Source organism: Marmota monax, unplaced genomic scaffold (genome assembly GCF_021218885.2).
Source record: "Marmota monax isolate L192 unplaced genomic scaffold, Marmota_monax_Labrador192_F-V1.1 WCK01_AAM20220418_F8-fsc00161, whole genome shotgun sequence".
NCBI lineage: Eukaryota > Metazoa > Chordata > Mammalia > Rodentia > Sciuridae > Marmota > Marmota monax.
In genome coordinates, this window is record NW_026693511.1 from 269,051 (window position 1) to 287,701 (window position 18,651).

The 18,651-nt window shown below is 42.1% G+C and overlaps 1 protein-coding gene across 2 annotated transcripts in view; it reads right to left on the bottom strand.

Moving 5' to 3' along the window:
- Window positions 1-18,307, bottom strand: part of Alox5 (arachidonate 5-lipoxygenase) — a 60,132-nt gene extending 41,825 nt beyond the window's left edge. For both annotated transcript variants that reach the window (XM_058583648.1, XM_046458441.2), the window contains exons 1-2: window positions 18,039-18,307; window positions 3,235-3,433 (exon numbers count right to left, since the gene is read on the bottom strand). In XM_058583648.1, coding sequence (XP_058439631.1) covers window positions 3,235-3,433; window positions 18,039-18,188 — 349 coding nt within the window. In that variant the 5' untranslated portion in view covers window positions 18,189-18,307. The remainder of the gene's footprint in view (window positions 1-3,234; window positions 3,434-18,038) is intronic.
- Window positions 18,308-18,651: the final 344 nt, after the last annotated feature.

Here is an 18,651-nt window from a genome sequence, read left to right on the forward strand (position 1 = left end):
TAAAGGACATATTCATGATACATATATATCAAACATTACATGATATCCCATCAATATGTACAACTTTTTATTTTTGTGTAGCAGTAAAATTAAAAAAAAAATAAACCAAAGACATTCAAAATTCAAGTCCTGTTTTCTATTATTAGATGTGACAGTCATAAAACTACTCTGTCAAGTTGCTATAAAAGTTTCCAAAACATAACTGGGTGCAGTGGCACCTGCCTGTAATCCCAGCAGTTCAAGAGGACAAGTTCAAAACCAGCCTCAGCAACTTAGCAAGGCCCTGAGAAATTTAGCAACACCCTGCCTCAAAATGCAAAATAAAAAGGACTGGGGATGTGGCTCAGTGATTACATGCCACTGGGTTCAATCCCCAGTACCCCCCCCTCCAAAAAAAAATCCAAAATGCCTACTCTCAGTCTCTATCCTTACCATATTGCAAACTTGTATCCAACAGTTCTGAGATCACTCCAAGAACTCTCTGGCTCATTTCATCTCATTTCAGGCTGAGGACACTCCATTCTGAAGCCTGAAACCAGGGTTCAGAGAGGAAGATTATGGGGACACCCCAGAATTCTCCCCGGGAAGGTAGAGGCAGCCAGCATGGGAAGCTCAAGACCACTGAAGGGGAGATGGCATGAATTGTAACAATGACTGCTCTCACGGGCTGCAGGAAGCACTGCTGGGGTTCCTCTTTGCTAACCTACTTCAAAGAACCAGCCTATCTCTTGGTTGCCTCAGCTCTGAAGAGTTGCACTTCTTCAACTTCATGATATGAATAAATCAGAACATTTGCAGCTGCAACGTGGTAAGTGTCACAAAGAGAATGGCTGTTTCTCCAGGCCCTGAGAGTCTTGGAAACTCCATGACTGCTGGGACTTCTGGGGGTATGGCAGTATGATGCACCCTGGATGACTGTAGCAGGGTTCAGGGGAAGTACCCAAGCACTGATATGAGTGTCTGAAGGAAGCTGCCTCTTCACACTGATGTCTGGGTGCTTGAGATAACCGAGACAGTACTCTGACTTTTTTTGTTGCAGAGGTGAAATGTTAGATTTAAGAGGCTATCATGTGGCAAGTGACAGAAGTACTTGTGGGCTGTGCCCCATTCTTCCCAGGTTGTTCAAAGGTTTGGCTGTTGTGCCACATGGTATATTAATAAAACCCACCAATTCTTTGACATTCCTTCCATTGGGTGTTGACAACTCTTCCCTTTGAGTCTAGGTGGGCTTTGTGACTACCCAGAACACCATGCCACTTCAAGGTCTGGGACAGAAGAGATTGACAGCTTTTACTTCCTGTCCCTTGTAATACTTGCCCTTGGAAGCTAGCATGTAAGAAGTACAGCTACTATGAGAAGACTCAAAGAATAAATTTGCCATGCTGAGACAGAGGCCATGGAGCCCTGAAGTGCTAGACAATATAAGAAAAGAACCTTCTGAGAAGTGAATCTTCCAGCTCCCGCACTGTCAGCTGATGCCACAGAGGCCACAGGAGAATTGTCTCATGAAGCTTTTCCCAAATGCCAGACCCACAAGATTATGAGCAAAATTTACTGGCTGTTTAAAGCTGCTAATATGGCTTGTTACCTAGAAATAAAGTAGAACTCCAGAGACAGCTTTTCTTTGCCACTTGAGACCCACCCTCCACCCTGTCCTGTCCTTGAAGATGAAGGAAATAGATTGTATCAATGGGCTTCCCATTGGGCTCAGCCACTGAGACCGTGAGCAGAGTGGAGGACTTGGAGGGAATAGGGAATGGCTGTGTCCTCCCTGCTTTCCTCTGTGGTATCTCCCAGGGTGTCTGCCTTTCTGCTGTGGGCCACAGCTTCTCCATGGGAGCTGTCTCCTGGATACTCCTCTTCTGCATTATTCTGTGATTCTTTCCCTCCCCCACCTTCTTAGGATTGTTATGCTGATGGCCATACACACACACACACACAGATGTGGCCCCTCTGCACACTGTCCCACACTTTTCTAAAGTCCCTTTCTTAAACCCTCCTTAATCTGACAGTTACCTCTGTTTCTTCTTGGGAATAGGTACAGGATCTGAGGGAAGAAAGACTTCACAATCAAAAAGAAGCACCCTGTCTACAACTTTCCACATTCAGGCCACAAAAAAAATAATAATAATAATAATAATAATAATAATAATTTTGGGACATAGAGGACAAAAATCCTCCCATTCCCAAACCTCCAAGACATTTTCTTGGTACATCAAATTCCACATGAGAAGCAACAGGATATGGTCTGATAATAAAAATGCATCAAGTAGAGAACATTTCTTTTTTTGCCTCCATTTACATATCAACAAGGTGGGTAATAATCTTCCCTGTCTCACCTTCCAAACCAAACTTGCATAAAGAAAAAATGAACCACTGATAGGGAATGTCAATGAGAATTGTTACATGTGGTCACAGGTAGAAGCAACTGTCCTCTTCCCTTTCTTACAGTGCCTATCTGGCATTTGCAGATTTATCATTTCAACTTTTAGATTGTGATGATTTAACAAACCAAAGAACTATGACAGGAAGTAAGGTAGAAGCTTGCCTATACATGGATTTAACTCATACACGCTAAGAGGCTGGTTTTCACGGGACAGTCATCTAGGGAGAGAGTGACCTTAGATGACCTCTGACATCTGCTTCTCTTTTTGATCCTTTGTACCAGGCCACCTGTATATCCCTAAAAAAAAATATGATCTTAGCCCTAGATTGGGGTATGTACACCTAGAGGTCTTGCTGCAGATGAGTGCAGATTTTAGGTTCTCTCTGAGTAAAAAGTAAGACTGTGGGTATAAGATCTGATGACGTTGAACCCCAGGCTTGCCCATAGCCTCTCACAGTTGGTATTCTGGGTGCTCAGCCCTTCCCTCCCTAGGCCTGCTTAGAGTACTGAACCCCAAGTTCTACTGTGATCTCACCAACCTTGACACTTGGAGACCTGCCCAGAGGTAAGTCCCAAAGATACTTGTTACTAGGGGCCCTAGTTACCCATCCCCCAGAGGGCTATAATGCAGAGGGAAGTCACAGTTGGCCAGGTGTCCTGGGGCCACTCAATTCACCCTGAAGCTTATTAGTACCTGAAGAAGATAATATCTGCTGCAGGTATATCAGGGCACAGAGCAGGAGCTCCACCCAGTACAGCAGATGATCTCTCCAAGAATACAGTTTTTTGAGAAGAAGACCTTTCAATTCTCAGAAAGCCCAGGGGTGGCAGGAGCCAGTGCTGCTCACCTCGTCCATCTCTCAGAATGATCTCACCATCACCAGTGATCCAGCGGTAGCAGGGGAACTCAATGTAATCCCCGTGGGGTGTCTTCAGTGTGATGTACTTTAAGTACCAGTCATCATGAATCCAGTACTTGCGCTTCTCAATTCTGATAAGTTGGATATCCCCCAATTCTTCATCCACAGTCACATCATAAGAATCAACCTAAGCAAAAGAAAGAATTAGCCCATTTGAGCCTGAGATCTGAAGAAGTTAAGTATATGTCACCGCAAACATTTTGTTTTGGCATATTAAATATTTTGGGTTAAAGGTGCTTAAAAAATGGCACATATAGGAAGATGACTCTGACCCCCTTTGTTTCCTAAAAGCAAAAGATAAAAGTCTGAGGTGATTTTACTTTTTGCACTTTAGAAGTCTTGTAGAGGAAGTTTGTTCCTAAGTTCACATGTTGGAGGATTAGGTCTAACTTTTCTTCTGCTAGATGCAGGGTCTTTGATCCACTTTGAGTTGAATTTTATGCAGTGAGAGATAGGGGTTAAATTTCATTCTATTACATATGGATTTCCAGTTTCCCAGAACCATTTGTTGAGGCTATTGTTTCTCCAATTTATGTTTTTGGCACCTTTGTCTAGTATGAGATAACTGTATTTATGTGGGTTTGTCTCTGTGCCTTCTATTCTATTCCATTAATCTTTAATGGGTTTTTTTTTTTTATTCCATATCATGCTGCTTTTGTTACTATAGCTCTGTAGTATAATTTAAGGTCTGGTATTATGATGCTACCTGCTTCACTTTTCACTTTTTAAATTGCTTTAGTCACTCTGTTCCTCTTATTTTTCCAAATGAATTTCATGACTGCTTTTTCTATGTCTATGAAGAATGTCATTGGAATTTAGGTATTGCACTAAATCTGTTCAGTGCTTTTGCTATTATGGCCATTTTAACAATACTAATTCTGCCCATCCAAGAAATGGGAGATCTTTCCATTTCTAAGGTCTTCAATTTTTTTCTTTAGTGTTCTGTAGTTTCCATTGTAGAGGTCTTTCACCTCTTGTTAGATTGATTCTCAAGTTCTCAAGGTGTTTTTTTTTTCTTTTTGAGGCTATTGTAAATGGGATAGTTTTCCTAATTTCTCTTTCAGCAGATTCATGACTGATGAATCACGCAACTAATTTATGGATGTTAATTTTATATCCTGCTACTTTGCTGAATTCATTTATGAGTTCTAGATACTTTTCAGTAGAATTTTTGGGGTCTTCTTAATATAGAATCATGTCATAGGCAAATAGGGATAGTTTGAGTTCTTTTTCTATTTGTAACCCTTTAATTTTTTTCTTTTGTTTAATGGCTCTAGCTAGAGTTTCGAGGACTGTGTTGAATAGAAGTGGTAAAAGAGTGCATCCTTGTCTTGTTGCAGTGTTTAGAGGGAATGTTTTCAATTTTTCCCCATTTAAAATGATGTTGGCCTTGGGTTTAGCATATATAGCTTTTTATAATATTGAGGTATGTTCCTACTATCCCTACTATTTGAGCATGAATGTATACTAAATTTTTCCAAATGTTTTTTATACATCTCTTGAGATAATCATGTGATTCTCTTCTTTAAGTCTATTGATGTGATGAATTACATTTATTGATTTCTGTATGTTAAACCAGCCTGCATCCCTGGAATTAACCCCACTTGATCATGGTGCCTATCTTTTTAATATGTTTTTTATGCAATTTGCCAGAAATTTATTAAGAATTTTTACATGTATGTTCATCAAGGATATTGATATGAAGTTTTCTTTCCTTAATGTGTCTTCCTGGTTTTGGTATCAGGGTAATTCTAGCTTCAAAGAATTAGTTTGAAATTGTTTCCTCTTTTGCTATTTCATGGAATAATTTGAGGAGGATGGTGTTAGTTCTTTGTAAAGCAAAATAAATGAAATAAAAAAATAAATAAAAGGAAGCACCAAAAAATTTAATCAATCAATAAATCAGCCAAGGACCTGAACAGACACCTCTCAGAAGATGATATACAATCAGTCAACAAATATATGAAAAAATGTTAATCATCGCTAGCAATTAGAGACATGCAAATCAAAACTACTCTAAGATTTCATCTCATTCCAGTCTGAATGGCAGCTATTATGAGAACTAACAACAGTAAGTGTTGGCGAGAATGTGGGGAAAAGGTACACTCATATATTGCTGGTGGGACTGAAAATTGGTGCAGCCAATATGGAAAGCAGTATGGAGATTTCTTGGAAAATTGGGAATGGAACCACCATTTGACCCAGCTATCCTTCTCCTCAATCTATACTCAAAGGACTTAAAAAACAGCATACTACAGGGACACAGCCACATCAATGTTTATAGCAGCACAATTCACAGTAGCTAAACTGTGGAGCCAACCTAGATGCCCTTCAGTGGATGAATGAATAAAAAAAAAATGTGGCATATATTCACAATGGAATATTACTCAGCAGTAAAATAGAATAAAATCATGGCATTTGCAGGTAAATGGATGGAGTTAGATAATAAAGTTAGCCCATCCCAAAAAACCAAATGCCAATGTTGTCTCTGATATATGGAGGCTGATTCATAGTGAGGTAGGGAGGAGGAGCATGGGAGGAATAGATGAACTCTAGATAGGGCAGAGGGGTGGGAAGGGAAGAGAGGGGGCACGGGGTTAGAAATGATGATAGAATGTGATAGACATTATTACCCAAAGTACATGTATGAGGACATGAATTGGTGTGAATATACTTTGTATACAACCAGAGATATGAAAAATTGTGCTCTATATGTGTAATAAGAATTGTAATTCATTCATATATAAATAAAAAATAATTAAAATTTAAAAATCAATAAAAGGAATAAAATCAAACTTAAAAGCTTCTTCACAGCAAAGGAAACAATCAAGAGTGTGAAGAGAGAGCCTAGAAAGTGGTGAAAAAAATTTTGCTATTCACACCTCAAATAAGATGTTAATTTCCAGGATACACAAAGAGTTCAAAAAGCTTAACACAAAACGAACTAACAAACAAATAACCCAATCAATGAATGGATGAAGGAACTAAACAGACACTTATTAAAAAAAAAGAAAGAATGTTCAACAAATATATGGAAAAAATGGTTAACATTTCTAGCAATTAGAGAAATGCAAGTTTAAATTATACTGAGATTCTACTTCACTCTAACCAGAATGGCAATTATCAGGAACATAAATAACAATAAATGTTGGCAAGGATGTGGGGAAGAGGATAGGCTCATACTGTTTCTGGGACTTCAAATTAGTGCAACCACTCTGGAAATCAGAGTTTTGAGATTCCTCAAATCTAGCAATGGAACCACCATTTAACCCAGTTTTCCCACTCCTTGGTATATGTCCAAAGGAATTAAAACCAGCACACTACAGTGATACAGCAACATCAATGTTTTTAGCAGCACAATTCACAATATTTAAGCTCTGAAATCAACCTCGATGCCCATCAAGGGATGAATGGATAAAGAAATTGTGGTATATACATATATAATGCAATATTATTCATCCACTAAAGAAGAATGACTTTGAGACATTTGCTGGTGAATGGATTTATCTGGAGACTATCATGCTAAGTGAAATAAGCCAATCCCAAAAGCAAAGGTCAAATGTTCTCTCTGAGATGTGGATGCTAACCCACAACAGGGGGCAAGGGCAGTGACTAGAAATTCAGTGGATTAGACAAAAGGTAATAAAGGAAAGGGAGGAGAGATAGGAATAGGAAAGACAGTGGAATGAATCTGACATAACTTTCCTATGTCCATGCATGAATACACCACAGTGAATCTCAACATCATGTACATCCACAAGACTGGGATCCTAATTAGAATAAGATATATCCCATGTTTGGAAAAATATATCAAATAGATTCTACTGTCATGCATAACTAAAAATAACTAACAATAATGCTAAAAAAAATTTAAAAAAGAAAGTTTCGGGTGATAGACATTCCTCCTATATTAAAAGGAAAGTAGAATTCTCTTAATCAAGAATAGGATATTGAAACAGAATAAAATCTGTACAAATAGACCTTATTAACCTAACCCTTATTGAGACAGGGACTGTGACAAAAGGCTGGAACCATGCAATAAACTACTACCCTTTGCAGGCTTCTCTACCTTTGTGCTGTTTTCAACAGACCTCTTACAAGACCCTGATAAAACCACAGAAACAGCATGTTTGCACAAGATGAAATTGTTACCAAGACGAAACCTAAATAAACTCTCCAGCTTCACTAGTTCATAGTGAACTTAGAAATCACTCATTCTGAAGGTCACACAGCTAGGCAATATATTAGTAGTTTCCCACTAGCTTTGCTGTAGGTAGCACCTCTAATGTGTGGTTGATGATAATGGTTGCCTAGGTTACTTTTCAGCAACCTGAAGCCTGCTTTTACTGAAAACAAAGACCCTTTCCTTGGTCCTGCAGATGTCTGATAGGTGAGTGAAATGGGATGGAAAGGTTTGGCATTTCTGTCTTCATATTTTATTTGTGCCTTTTACCACCTTAACTTTTGGATCAGATTCTGTTCAGCCCTGCATGCAATGATGATTACCCGTTAGAACTGGTCTGTGTGTTCTCTTAGCAGCAATAGCTACCCAAACACCTAGAGTCCTTCAGCCCTATCATAAGGCCCAGATCCAGCCACAAGATCCGTTTGTGTCCACATGATGATGGCACCAGCTGCAAGAGGAACTCAGCAGTTGCTGGGACAAGTTGACCATAACTGTTCAGTGATCTGAGTCCTAGGCAAGAAGAAACATCTTTTATAACTGTACCCTTCTCCAGTAAAAAATTACTAGATCCACCTCATCCCAGCAAATAAAAGCTGGCACCCCATTTTTGTCTGGGAAGCAGCCTGGTCTCTCAATCAGTGCTTTTTTCATTCAGTTGAAGTCCCAATTAAAGCTTTGCATTGGGCACACTTGACTTGATTACATTTCTACTATCACAAAGTTTAAAGCTGCCTTCTCTGGCATCACTAACTTTCTAGTTACTTTTTTAACTTAACTACCCTTGACCAAACCCCTTATTATATTCAACAACTTACTATTCTTTGTATAATTCAATATATAAATTATTGACTTTGCTTTTGTAGGGTCTTCATTTCTTTTTGAGGGCTACAGTGTCATGGAAAACTTGAATTAAATAAATTTGTATACTTTTCTCCTTTCAATTTTTCTCAGGTCACTTTAACTCTCAGACCCAGACAAAAATTGGAAGAGGTAAGTTTTGCTCCCTCTTAGTTTATTTAGCCAAGATTTTTATTTTTAAAAAGTTGAAATTGACATAATAATTGTACATAATTATGGAGTATGAAAGATATTTTGATACATGTATACAAATTTAATGATCAAACTAGGGTAATGAGCATTTTCATTACCTCAAATATTTATTTCTGTTTCTTAGAAACATTAAAAATTCCCTCTTCTAGCATTTTAAAATATGAAATAAATTATTATTATTATTATTATTATTATTATTATTATTATTATTTTAACTATGATCACACTGCTGTGTTGTAGAAAACTAGAACACCTATCTGCATTTTGATATCCAGTATCCAACTTCTTTCTATCCCCATTACTATTCCCAACATCGTAGTGACCGCTATTTTTCTGTTTACTTCTATTTATCAACATTTTTAGCTCCCCCATATGAGTGTGACATGGAGAGAAACAGAATACAGAGTTTGCTTTTTTGCACTTGGCCTATTTCACTTACCATGATGTCCTTTAGACTCATTAATATTGCTACAAAAGACAAAATTTCATTCTCTATTTATTATATATATATATATATATATATATATATATATATATATATATTCATCATATCCATATATATGAAATGCCACATTTTCTTTATTCATTCTTCTGTTGAGAGACTCCTTAGTTGATTATATATCTTTAGCCAAGATTCTTAATGATCTCCTTAAATGAACCCTTTAATTCATTTAGTCAAGACATATACCAAATGCTTCCTTAGACAAATCTCTGTGCTGTACCTGGAGTGGCAGAGATAGTCAAGTCCCGTGCTCTGCCTTCATACAAATGAACTCCAGTGGCCCAGGAACCTCTTTGGTCTACACATGGCTCATATTGGAGTAAGGGTATATGCCAAGGCAAAGGCTGGCACCTACCAGGCCAAACTCCATAAGGGTCCTCTTTAGCTGCTCCTGTGGGCCAGAGAAGAAAAGCTGGCCCTCACTCAGGGTCACTCTGCAATGCTCAAAAGGCTTGATAACAATGCCTGTGACACAGACATAATACTTTTGGGAGGCAGGGAGATATCATGACGTTTTTTCTCAGAGGAGGATTCTGAGGCCCAATATGACCAAATTCAGCCATTAATGGAGCTGGAATTCCATTCCAGGCTTTCCTGCCACAGTCACTTCATCTTTATTAGTTTTCAATAAGGTCAATAAATGGATAAAATGGAAAAGCTCAGAGACAAATGAGATCATAAAGATTCATTTTGAATCCTCTTGAATAGCCATATAGTGATGCCAAGAACAATCAGACAGCATTCTCCAAGCATCTGTGGCACTGGTGCTAGATGGGGACCTCCTTGCCACTAGAATGTGTCACTCTCTAGGCTGTGAGTAACACTGCCACCCAGGTCCCTAGGACCTAGATGCTGGGTGACCTCAGCATGCCTAACTCCTTTATCCTGGGCATGGATGGGCGCAGCAGCAGTGACCACAGCTTCTGCAAAGCTTGTGTCTGCAACAATCAGTAGATGAGGAAGAAAGATGCAAATTCAAACATTGCGTCTATGTTCCAGTGACCAGCAGATTTGAGAAGGCCCAGACTCAATGCTCTCAGAGATAATTTCTAAGCCAGATTTCTTTGAATTTTTCCCTTGGCAGTAGAAACTAGAGTTCTTGGAGTGATAGTGAAGCAATCAAAAGGACTAGGAATGTTCACCTTACATGTGATTTTATTCATTCCTATCTCCATTCCCCTCTCTCCAAGCTGCCAGGATAGCCTCTAAAGAACTTTCTAAGAGGAAGGGAAGTTGGGTGTTTGAAGCAAACCTCTTGGCTCTGAACACAATGAACAGTTTTGCATGTGGGACAAGGCCAGACGCTGTGGTCAGAAAGCAGAAGCTTCCTCCTCAGGCCCTGTGGTCTAGGCCAGGGTCCTCAGTTAGGAACAGTTTAGTGAGCCAGGCCCATGTGCTGGGATGACAAGTCCTATGCAGGCTCCTGTTTGGGGATCACAAGCCTAAGGTATTCCACTTGTATGTGATCCTCTGTCCCACCAGAATGCCTTTCTGAGGAGAGGGTACAGGTCTTGCCTGGTCAACTCTAAGAAAGACCACTTCACCCCACAGTTTGTTCTATGTGAAACCAGGGGGTTCTGGCAAGGCTATATAGATACAGCATTGACCTAAGAGCCTGCAGAATCTCAGGCAGGGGCTCTGTCCTACTGCAGGGTGGTGACCTGCTGGGAGAAGTCAGAAGGCACCATGATAATGTCAAGTTAGGGACAAAAACCCAAAAGAGGGGTGAGGATGAATGAACTGGAATAAGACGAGAAAGGATGCATCTCTTGAAGGGGGTTTCTAGTGGTGGGAGAGCAGGAAACTTCTTCACATGCATCAGCAGGTAAGGGTAGCCTCTAATGGAATGAGAGGTCCAATTTCCAGGGCCTTGGGGGCATCTAGAAGAACATGGGATGGGATGGCCCAGAACTGGCTGCCTGCAGATCATCTATCCACCCATTCCAGAACCCACACACCCCAAGGATCTGCAGAGGCCTCAACCCTCCTATGGGCCAAGATGGAGTCCTGGTCCTACTAATAGGAAGGGCAATGAGGAGCACATGTCTAGAGAACCAAGTGAGCTCTGGTGTCTGGAGCTCTGAGTTCACATTCCAGTTCCAAAGTGACTGGCCACGTGGCCTGGGAAAACTGCTACACTTTCTGAGACTGCCTCTTCATTTTCATGTGGAGATTATACCTTGTTAGCAGGACCATTGAGAATTCTAAATGATAAGATGCCTGCATTACCTTTCTACAAGGGCACAGGCCTCTGGCTGTGTGCATCAGAACCACCTGGCTTCGCTCCCTGACTCCAGGAGGTTATAACAATACCTGTGAGTAATAACAACATAGAACAGGCCCTGAACTGTGGTCTATCTAGGTCCACATGGGCCCAGCAGAGCAGCCAGGAGTACGTATTGGAGGAACCCCCCATGTGCTTAAACTCCTGCCTCAAAACCTGGAGAGAATCCTGTGAGGGTCGAGAAGTGGCTGTGAGGACACAGGAGAACCAGAGGCATTTTGCTCTGCAAGCAGAGCAGAGGGAAGTCAGAGTGTGGTCAGGACTAAACAGCAGCTGCCAAGAGGTCTGGACCCTGTCCCAGGGCAACTGCTGCAGGGGAAGTGGCTTTCCTGTGGCTCTCAGGGGCAGGAGGGGGTGGTGGATACCCCAATGTGTAGAGGACAACCGTTCTAAAGTAACAGGTATCAAGAGGACCTAAGGGGGACACAATCATGGGAAGAAAATGTCCAGGACCTTGGAATAAAATAGAGAGACAATTTCTTTTTGCTGGGAGTGGTAACCCACAGAAGAAACTGAGCAGCTTCTCTGAGGGTGGGAATGGCAGGATGACCCTTCAACACACTTTGGTACAGTCACTGTACAATGGGACTCTTCTGGAATCCTGCCCCATCCATGCCTGCAGTTATCTAGCAGAGAACCCTGAAGTAGTTGCACCTGGGATGATATCATTGAAAGGTCTTACAAGGATTCAATCTGCCATCTGACTGGGTCATCCATAGGAAAAGCAGGTCAGGCCCACACTGTGACTTGTCTCTGGCCAGCCCAGAGGCTTTTTTGGCCTGGTCTTGGACATACCAGGAGATGAACAGGGTCTCAGAGATTCAGCCAAGACCAACTCTGGAAATCTTAGGGGTCAAAGCCAGATGGCTGTAGCTCTAGTATCCCAGGGGGCAGTTACTAGAAGTGTCACAGACAACAGAGAAAATCGTCCCTCTAGAAAAATACCAAGGTCACATAGCAAAATAAGGCCTTAGGAAGTTATGTAGAACCACCAGATGTGCTGAACTTCCTCCCTCCTCTCTGAGGGCCAGAAATGCTATGATAATGCTCTATTTGTTGTCCATGTGCTGTAACACACAGAATTCTGCATGGTGGACACTATAAGCACCAAGTAGCACACAATGGGTACTCAATGAATGCTGTACATGTGAATAGCTAAGTGAGTATCATTTTATTTTATAGACGGACACAGATGTCAGAGAGGTGAGGCCACTACACTGCTAGTGAGCCCCTGTGGCTCCATGATTAGCATGCACACCTACAATGAGTGGTAGCCTAGAATGAGTTCTTCCCACTGGTCCTCACAGACATGTCTTTAAAGAAGGCCTGACTTGGAAATCAAAGACTCACCATTGAGCCCTGGTTCATCCATTCCACAGTATAAAGGAAGACCAAAGGTGGGAGGACACAGAGACTTTCCTAAGAAAGTGTTTAGCAGCTATTTGGAGCTGGTCAGATTCAGAGGTGAGTTAAGTGGAGAGGAGGAGTGGGAAGGGCATTTCAGATACAGGAAACTGGGAGAGAAATATCCCTAAGGTGGGGAATTTGCATGCAGAGGGAGGAAGACTGAGACACAGAGTTTCTGCAGAGGGAGGTAGATGGTACAGTGGTTGAGATGCTAAAGAGACACGAGAAACCTATATAATTCACTAGCCTCAGGTCAGGAAGTCCAATTGGCTGATATTAGTAGTTGTTTTCAACTCTGTATTTGGTATATGATTTTAAGGCTTTTGAATACAATCATACTTTGCTTAATGACAGGGATATGTTCTGAGAAATCATTATGAGGCAATTTTGTCATTGTGCAGCACTTATAGTGTGTATGTACATAAACCTATATAGTATAGCTTACTACATGCCTAGGCTATATGTCATAGCCTATTGCTCCTAGATTAGAAACCTATACGGCACATAATTGTATTCAATAACGGAGGTCCTGTAACACAATGGTAAGTATTCGTGCATCTAAACATCTAAACATAGAAAAATGCCAGGCAATCGCAAATTTTCAGCTCCATTGTATAATCTATGGGACCACTATAAAATATGCAGCCGTTGTTGACCAAAACATCATTATGTGGTGCACGACTGTATTTCAGTGAAGTGTTAGTTAATCAGTTTCCATTTGAGCTATCTTTTAGCATTTTAAGAAAGCTCATTCATTAATTCATTTGTCTCTACTTCAGATCTCAGCTGTTTCTAGGTGGGATGGGGAAAAGGATCTCTCTGCTGGAGAAAGGACGTGGCTCACCAGGGCTGCACATCTTGGAGGGGGACTGATGAGAGGCTGGTGGGGGGAGACTCTGTGGAACAGAGAGGAAAGGATACTGGGAGAAGACAAAAGAGAGACTAGGACAAAGAGAAAGGGAGACCAGGAGAAAGAGATCAGGAGACCAAAGGACTGAGAGGGGGTGGAAGGGACAATGGGTGAGAAGACTTAGAGCTGAAGGAGAGAAAATGTGGGGCACAGAGCTGGGAATTGAAGGAGCAGAGAGGGGCCTTCTAGGGGAAGCTGAATACAAGGAGGAAAGGAGATATTGGAGCAGAAAAGAAGGGAGAGTTGTAGGATGGAGGGAGGAAATGGGGCCTTTGAGGGAACAAGTAGCCCAAGAAGAAGAGGCAGAATGTAGGGAAGAAATGGGGGCAGGCAGGAAGTATTGGGACATGAAGAAAGAGAATTACATGAAAGAAATATTTTTCTCACTAATATAGACTTCTTGAGAAGGAGGTACTCTAGAATTTATTCTTAATGAATATAAGAGTATTCACTGAATTTATTTAAGAATATATCATTAATAATTTAAATTTCCTGAATATATTAAAAAATCATACATTGAACCTCATCCTATAGCCGTTAGCTAAGTGTGTGTGTCTGTGTGTGTGTGTGTGTGTGTTTGCTGGGAACTAAACCCAGTGCCTTTAGCATGCTAGGCCAGCACTCTCCCACAGAGCTACACTCCCTACCCTCTGATGTCATTGAAAGTACTACAGTAGAGTGAAATGGGCCAACTAAATTTCTCTAGTAATCTTCAGAATGTTAAGGTCATCCCATTTGAGTTAAATTACTTTAAGTTTACAGAGTTAAAGACACAATCAATTTTTCACTTTTGCCAAGAGGCTGGCTAGCCCCTAGGAACAAGGTCATTTGGTGTCACCCCAGCTTTGTCCAGCAGACATCGGGGAATAAATGAAGATATGATGCTTATAGGAGAATTCTACCTGAGAAAGACTCCATTCCTGGTCTTGAGATGAATCACCATCTGATGACAATAATCAGAAATTTGTAACTCAGTTTATTGAAAAAATAATCAATCCTATTACTGGACTGAATGTGCCTTAGGGGAGGGGATTGTTGACCTGCTACAATCTGGAAATTGTCAAATTGGAAATTATTGAATTGGTTGTGTTGAAATATTATTATTATTATTATTATTATTATTATTATTATTATTATTATTATTAATGGTAACCACTGCAACATTTTTCCAAGTAAAATGGAATAGCCTTATCTTTTTAGTAAGTATTTCTGCTAAGATTTCTTTTCTACCTTTACACAAAAGGGACAGCTGTCTTTAAAGATATACTGCCTAGAGAATGAGGAAGCAGTTCTGGGCTGTGCAAGATAAAGTATGAAGTAATTTTGCATCAACAGGAACTTTCTCAAAATCTGATTTTTTTCAAAGGACCTTTCTCACCCAGCTGGTTCCTGATAGTGCAGCTGCCCCTCTTGACAGCTGCTCTCAATCCAATGGAAATGTGGCATGCAAATATCTCCTGAAATTTGCCTCTGGAATTTTCACTGAGGTGCTCAATCACAATGCCATTTGAATGACTTCTCAGGATAGAAAGTCAAAACAGAGGGAAATAATGAACAGAACTGCACTCTCACCTTTTGTCCAAGGACTACATGATGGCTCCGACACTGTGTCCTCTCCTGGGAGGAAACACACATGGGTTGTATAAACTATGCTGCAGAGCCTATGCTCTGAAGGCCTTGTGCTTCTAGAATCTTGCAGCATGTAGAGAATGGGGTCCACTGTATTTCACTTATAAAGGGGAAGTAATCTGTTCTCTGTTTTCCTGCCCCAAGTACTGGGGTGGGCGGATCCATGATATAATGGAGACAAATGAAGGTGCTTCAGAGATGGCAAAAGATGCCAACAACCCAAATGGATGACACATTAACTCCACTGCATCATGATCCTCAGGGCCAGTTCCTTGACTGGGAACCAAGCAACAGAATTTCTCACTCTCAACATCTAAATTTCTGTGAAGGGAGCTCAAGCCAGGTTAAAAGTGTGCTAAACTTAGCTAAGTGCCAAGTCAGGTTACAGCATGTTTCTGAGGCTGCAGGATAGGAATTCAGCCCACTTAGGTTTTGGAGTCCAGAAAAAGAGTAGACTTATTTTCTTACTTATGTTCTGCAAGCCAGAACAGTGTGACATTTATCCAAAAAGCATTCAATTGAAACATGAAAATTACAAGTTGTGTCTGTTGTAAATAGTTCTGACAAGTTTCATGTGGGTTGACCTAATAAACTATATGGTGAGAAAGCAACTTGATAAAGTCTCAGTCTTTTTGGTTGTGGGATAGTGGAAGGAAATGTGGTTTTCCTATGCATTTGCAGTATGTCTGGAACTATTATCAGTTATTTGCGGAGCACTTCCTATGCACCAGGCGCTAGATGAAGCACTGAAAACTGTGACTTACCCATGCTCACCAGAGAAAGCCATGGAATGAAATCCACAACCCAGTCAGCATCAGGAGTTTGCTGCTAAATGAGGTCACCTGTGCATGGCTTCTCACAGTGTCTGGCATCATAGACTAGAGGTTCAATAAATGTGGGCTGCTTTTGCTCCTCAAATTCCCAGGTTCCAGGGAACCTCTACCAAAGAGGAAGAAATGAAGGGAAGCCCTTTTCCTCTTCTACGTATCTAAAGGGTTCTCTGGTATACTTTTGCCAGAAGTGGCAAGTACCCCTATGTCTCTCAAAGGTCTCCCCTCACCTGGGTTTGCTTTATCCTTACCTGTAAACTCTGAAGCTGTCTTGATGTAAAAGACACTTGTGAAAGCCACTCTCAGCCACCAGGTGGGATCATGACTCATAGACCAGACAGAAGCCAACCTATTTTACAGTTGGCCTAAGTGAGGTCCACAGGGAGGTCAGAGGATCAAACTAGTGGTCAAGCCAAGGTTGGACTAGGGCCTCTGAACTCCCTGATTTGCACCTTCTTCCCACAGCTCATGTCTGTCTGAGATGGTGTCAGTGCTTCACAGCAAGCCAAAGGACTTAAAGAAAAGGACCTCTCTCATCCCCTTTGCTAGCACCTCTAAGAAGCAAGGGCAAATTAGGAAGTCAAACAACAACAAGTGCTGGCGAGGATGTGGGGAAAAGGGTACACTTGTACATTGCTGGTGGGACTGCAGATTGGTGCAGCCAATTTGGAAAGCAGTATGGAGAGTTCTTGGAAAGCTGGGAATGGAGCCACCATTTGACCCAGCTATTCCCCTTCTTGGTCTATTCCCTAAAGACCTAAAAAGAGCATGCTACAGGGACACTGCTACATCGATGTTCATAGCAGCACAGTTCACAATAGCAAGACTGTGGAACCAACCTAGATGCCCTTCAATAGACGAATGGATAAAAAAAATGTGGCATTTATACACAATGGAGTATTACTCTGCATTAAAAAATGACAAAATCATAGAATTTACAGGGAAATGGATGGCATTAGAGCAGATTATGCTAAGTGAAGCTAGCCAATCCCTAAAAAACAAATGCCAAATGTCTTCTTTGATATAAGGAAAGTAACTAAGAACAGAGTAGGGACGAAGAACAGGAGAAGAAGATTAACATTTAACAGGGATGAGAGGTGGGAGGGAAAGGGAGAGAGAAGGTAAATTGCACGGTAATGGAAGGAGACCCTCAGGGTTATACAGTGGAGGGGGTAGAGAGAGAGGAGGGGAGGGGAGGGGAGAGGTGGGGAGGGGGGAGGGTGGATGATGGGAAAGGCAGCGGAGCACAACAGACACTAGTATGGCAATTTGTAAATCAATGGATGTGTAACTGATGTGAATCTGCAATCTGTGTATGGGGTGAAGGTGGGAGTTCATAACCCACTAGAATCAAAGTGTGGAATATGATATGTCAAGAAATTTGTAATGTTTTGAACAACCCACAATAAAAAATTAAAAAAAAAAAAAAAAAAAAAAAAAAAAAAAAAAAAAAAAGAAGCAAGGGCAAAAGAAGTACGACCTACAACACTTGCCCAAAGAAGGGGCTCAGAGCTCCATTTCGTAAATGAAGAGGAAACATTGTTCCTTTTCCCAGGGAAGAAGCAATGGCACCCTGCAGAGGGCACACAGGTAACTCAAGGTCCCCTACCAGATCCCTATGGCCAGGAAATTCAGGACATTCCCTCACCACAGTCCAGCTCACACTGAGAGGGACTCAGGTGCCCCCAAGCCTAGACCTGGGTGCCGCCACTGCTGAATCCTGAACGCGCCCCCAGTCATATCCCAACTGCCCTGACGGTCCTTGGAAGCTCCTAGTCCCACCTCCAGTCTACTACATCCCAATCCAGGCCAGCCCTCCCTGCCCTGCCCTGTTTGCCCGGACTGGCCCTCAGGCCCGCCCCTCCTCCTGCGTCCAGGTCTCTGGGGCACAGAGGCAGCCCGGCGCTCCCCTGCCCTGCCGCGCGCGTCCTCACCGCGCCCCGCTCGAAGTCGTTGTAGAAAGCCTTGTCCAGCAGGTGCTTCTCGCTGCAGCCCGTGGAGCCCACGAGGCTGAGGTATATGTAGTCGTCGGTACCGGCGAACCATTGGCTACCAGTGGCCACGGTGACCGTGTAGGAGGGCATGGTTGCAGACTGTGAGCACCGCTGGCAGTGGGCTCAGGGGACCCGGGTAACTTCCGCACGGCTGTCGGTGCCCGTCTGTACCTGGCGGTGCCACGTCTGTGGCTTCCGTTCGCAGAGAGCAGCAGTCGCCGGGTCCCGCCCCCTGGTCCCAGCCCCGCCTCTAACAATAGCCCCCGCGTTCCCCCACTTATTACCCCACTGTGCGGTCCTGTGGTGCTGGTGGTGTCTGATTGCTAGTTTCTAACTGGAGAGGGGTCATCCATTCCTACTACTCGCCTCCGCAAGGTAGACGCATGTTCTAACAGCTACGGAAGGGAGACTATTAGGTGCCACCAGCTCATTCATTCAGTTTCTTATCGTTTCCACGCTTCACCCTTCCTTCCCTGCCTCTGCTTCCCTTCGTGCCACGGTCCCTTAAATCAATGGAGTTGGGCTCCCAGGATCCCTAGAGAACGAGCCATAG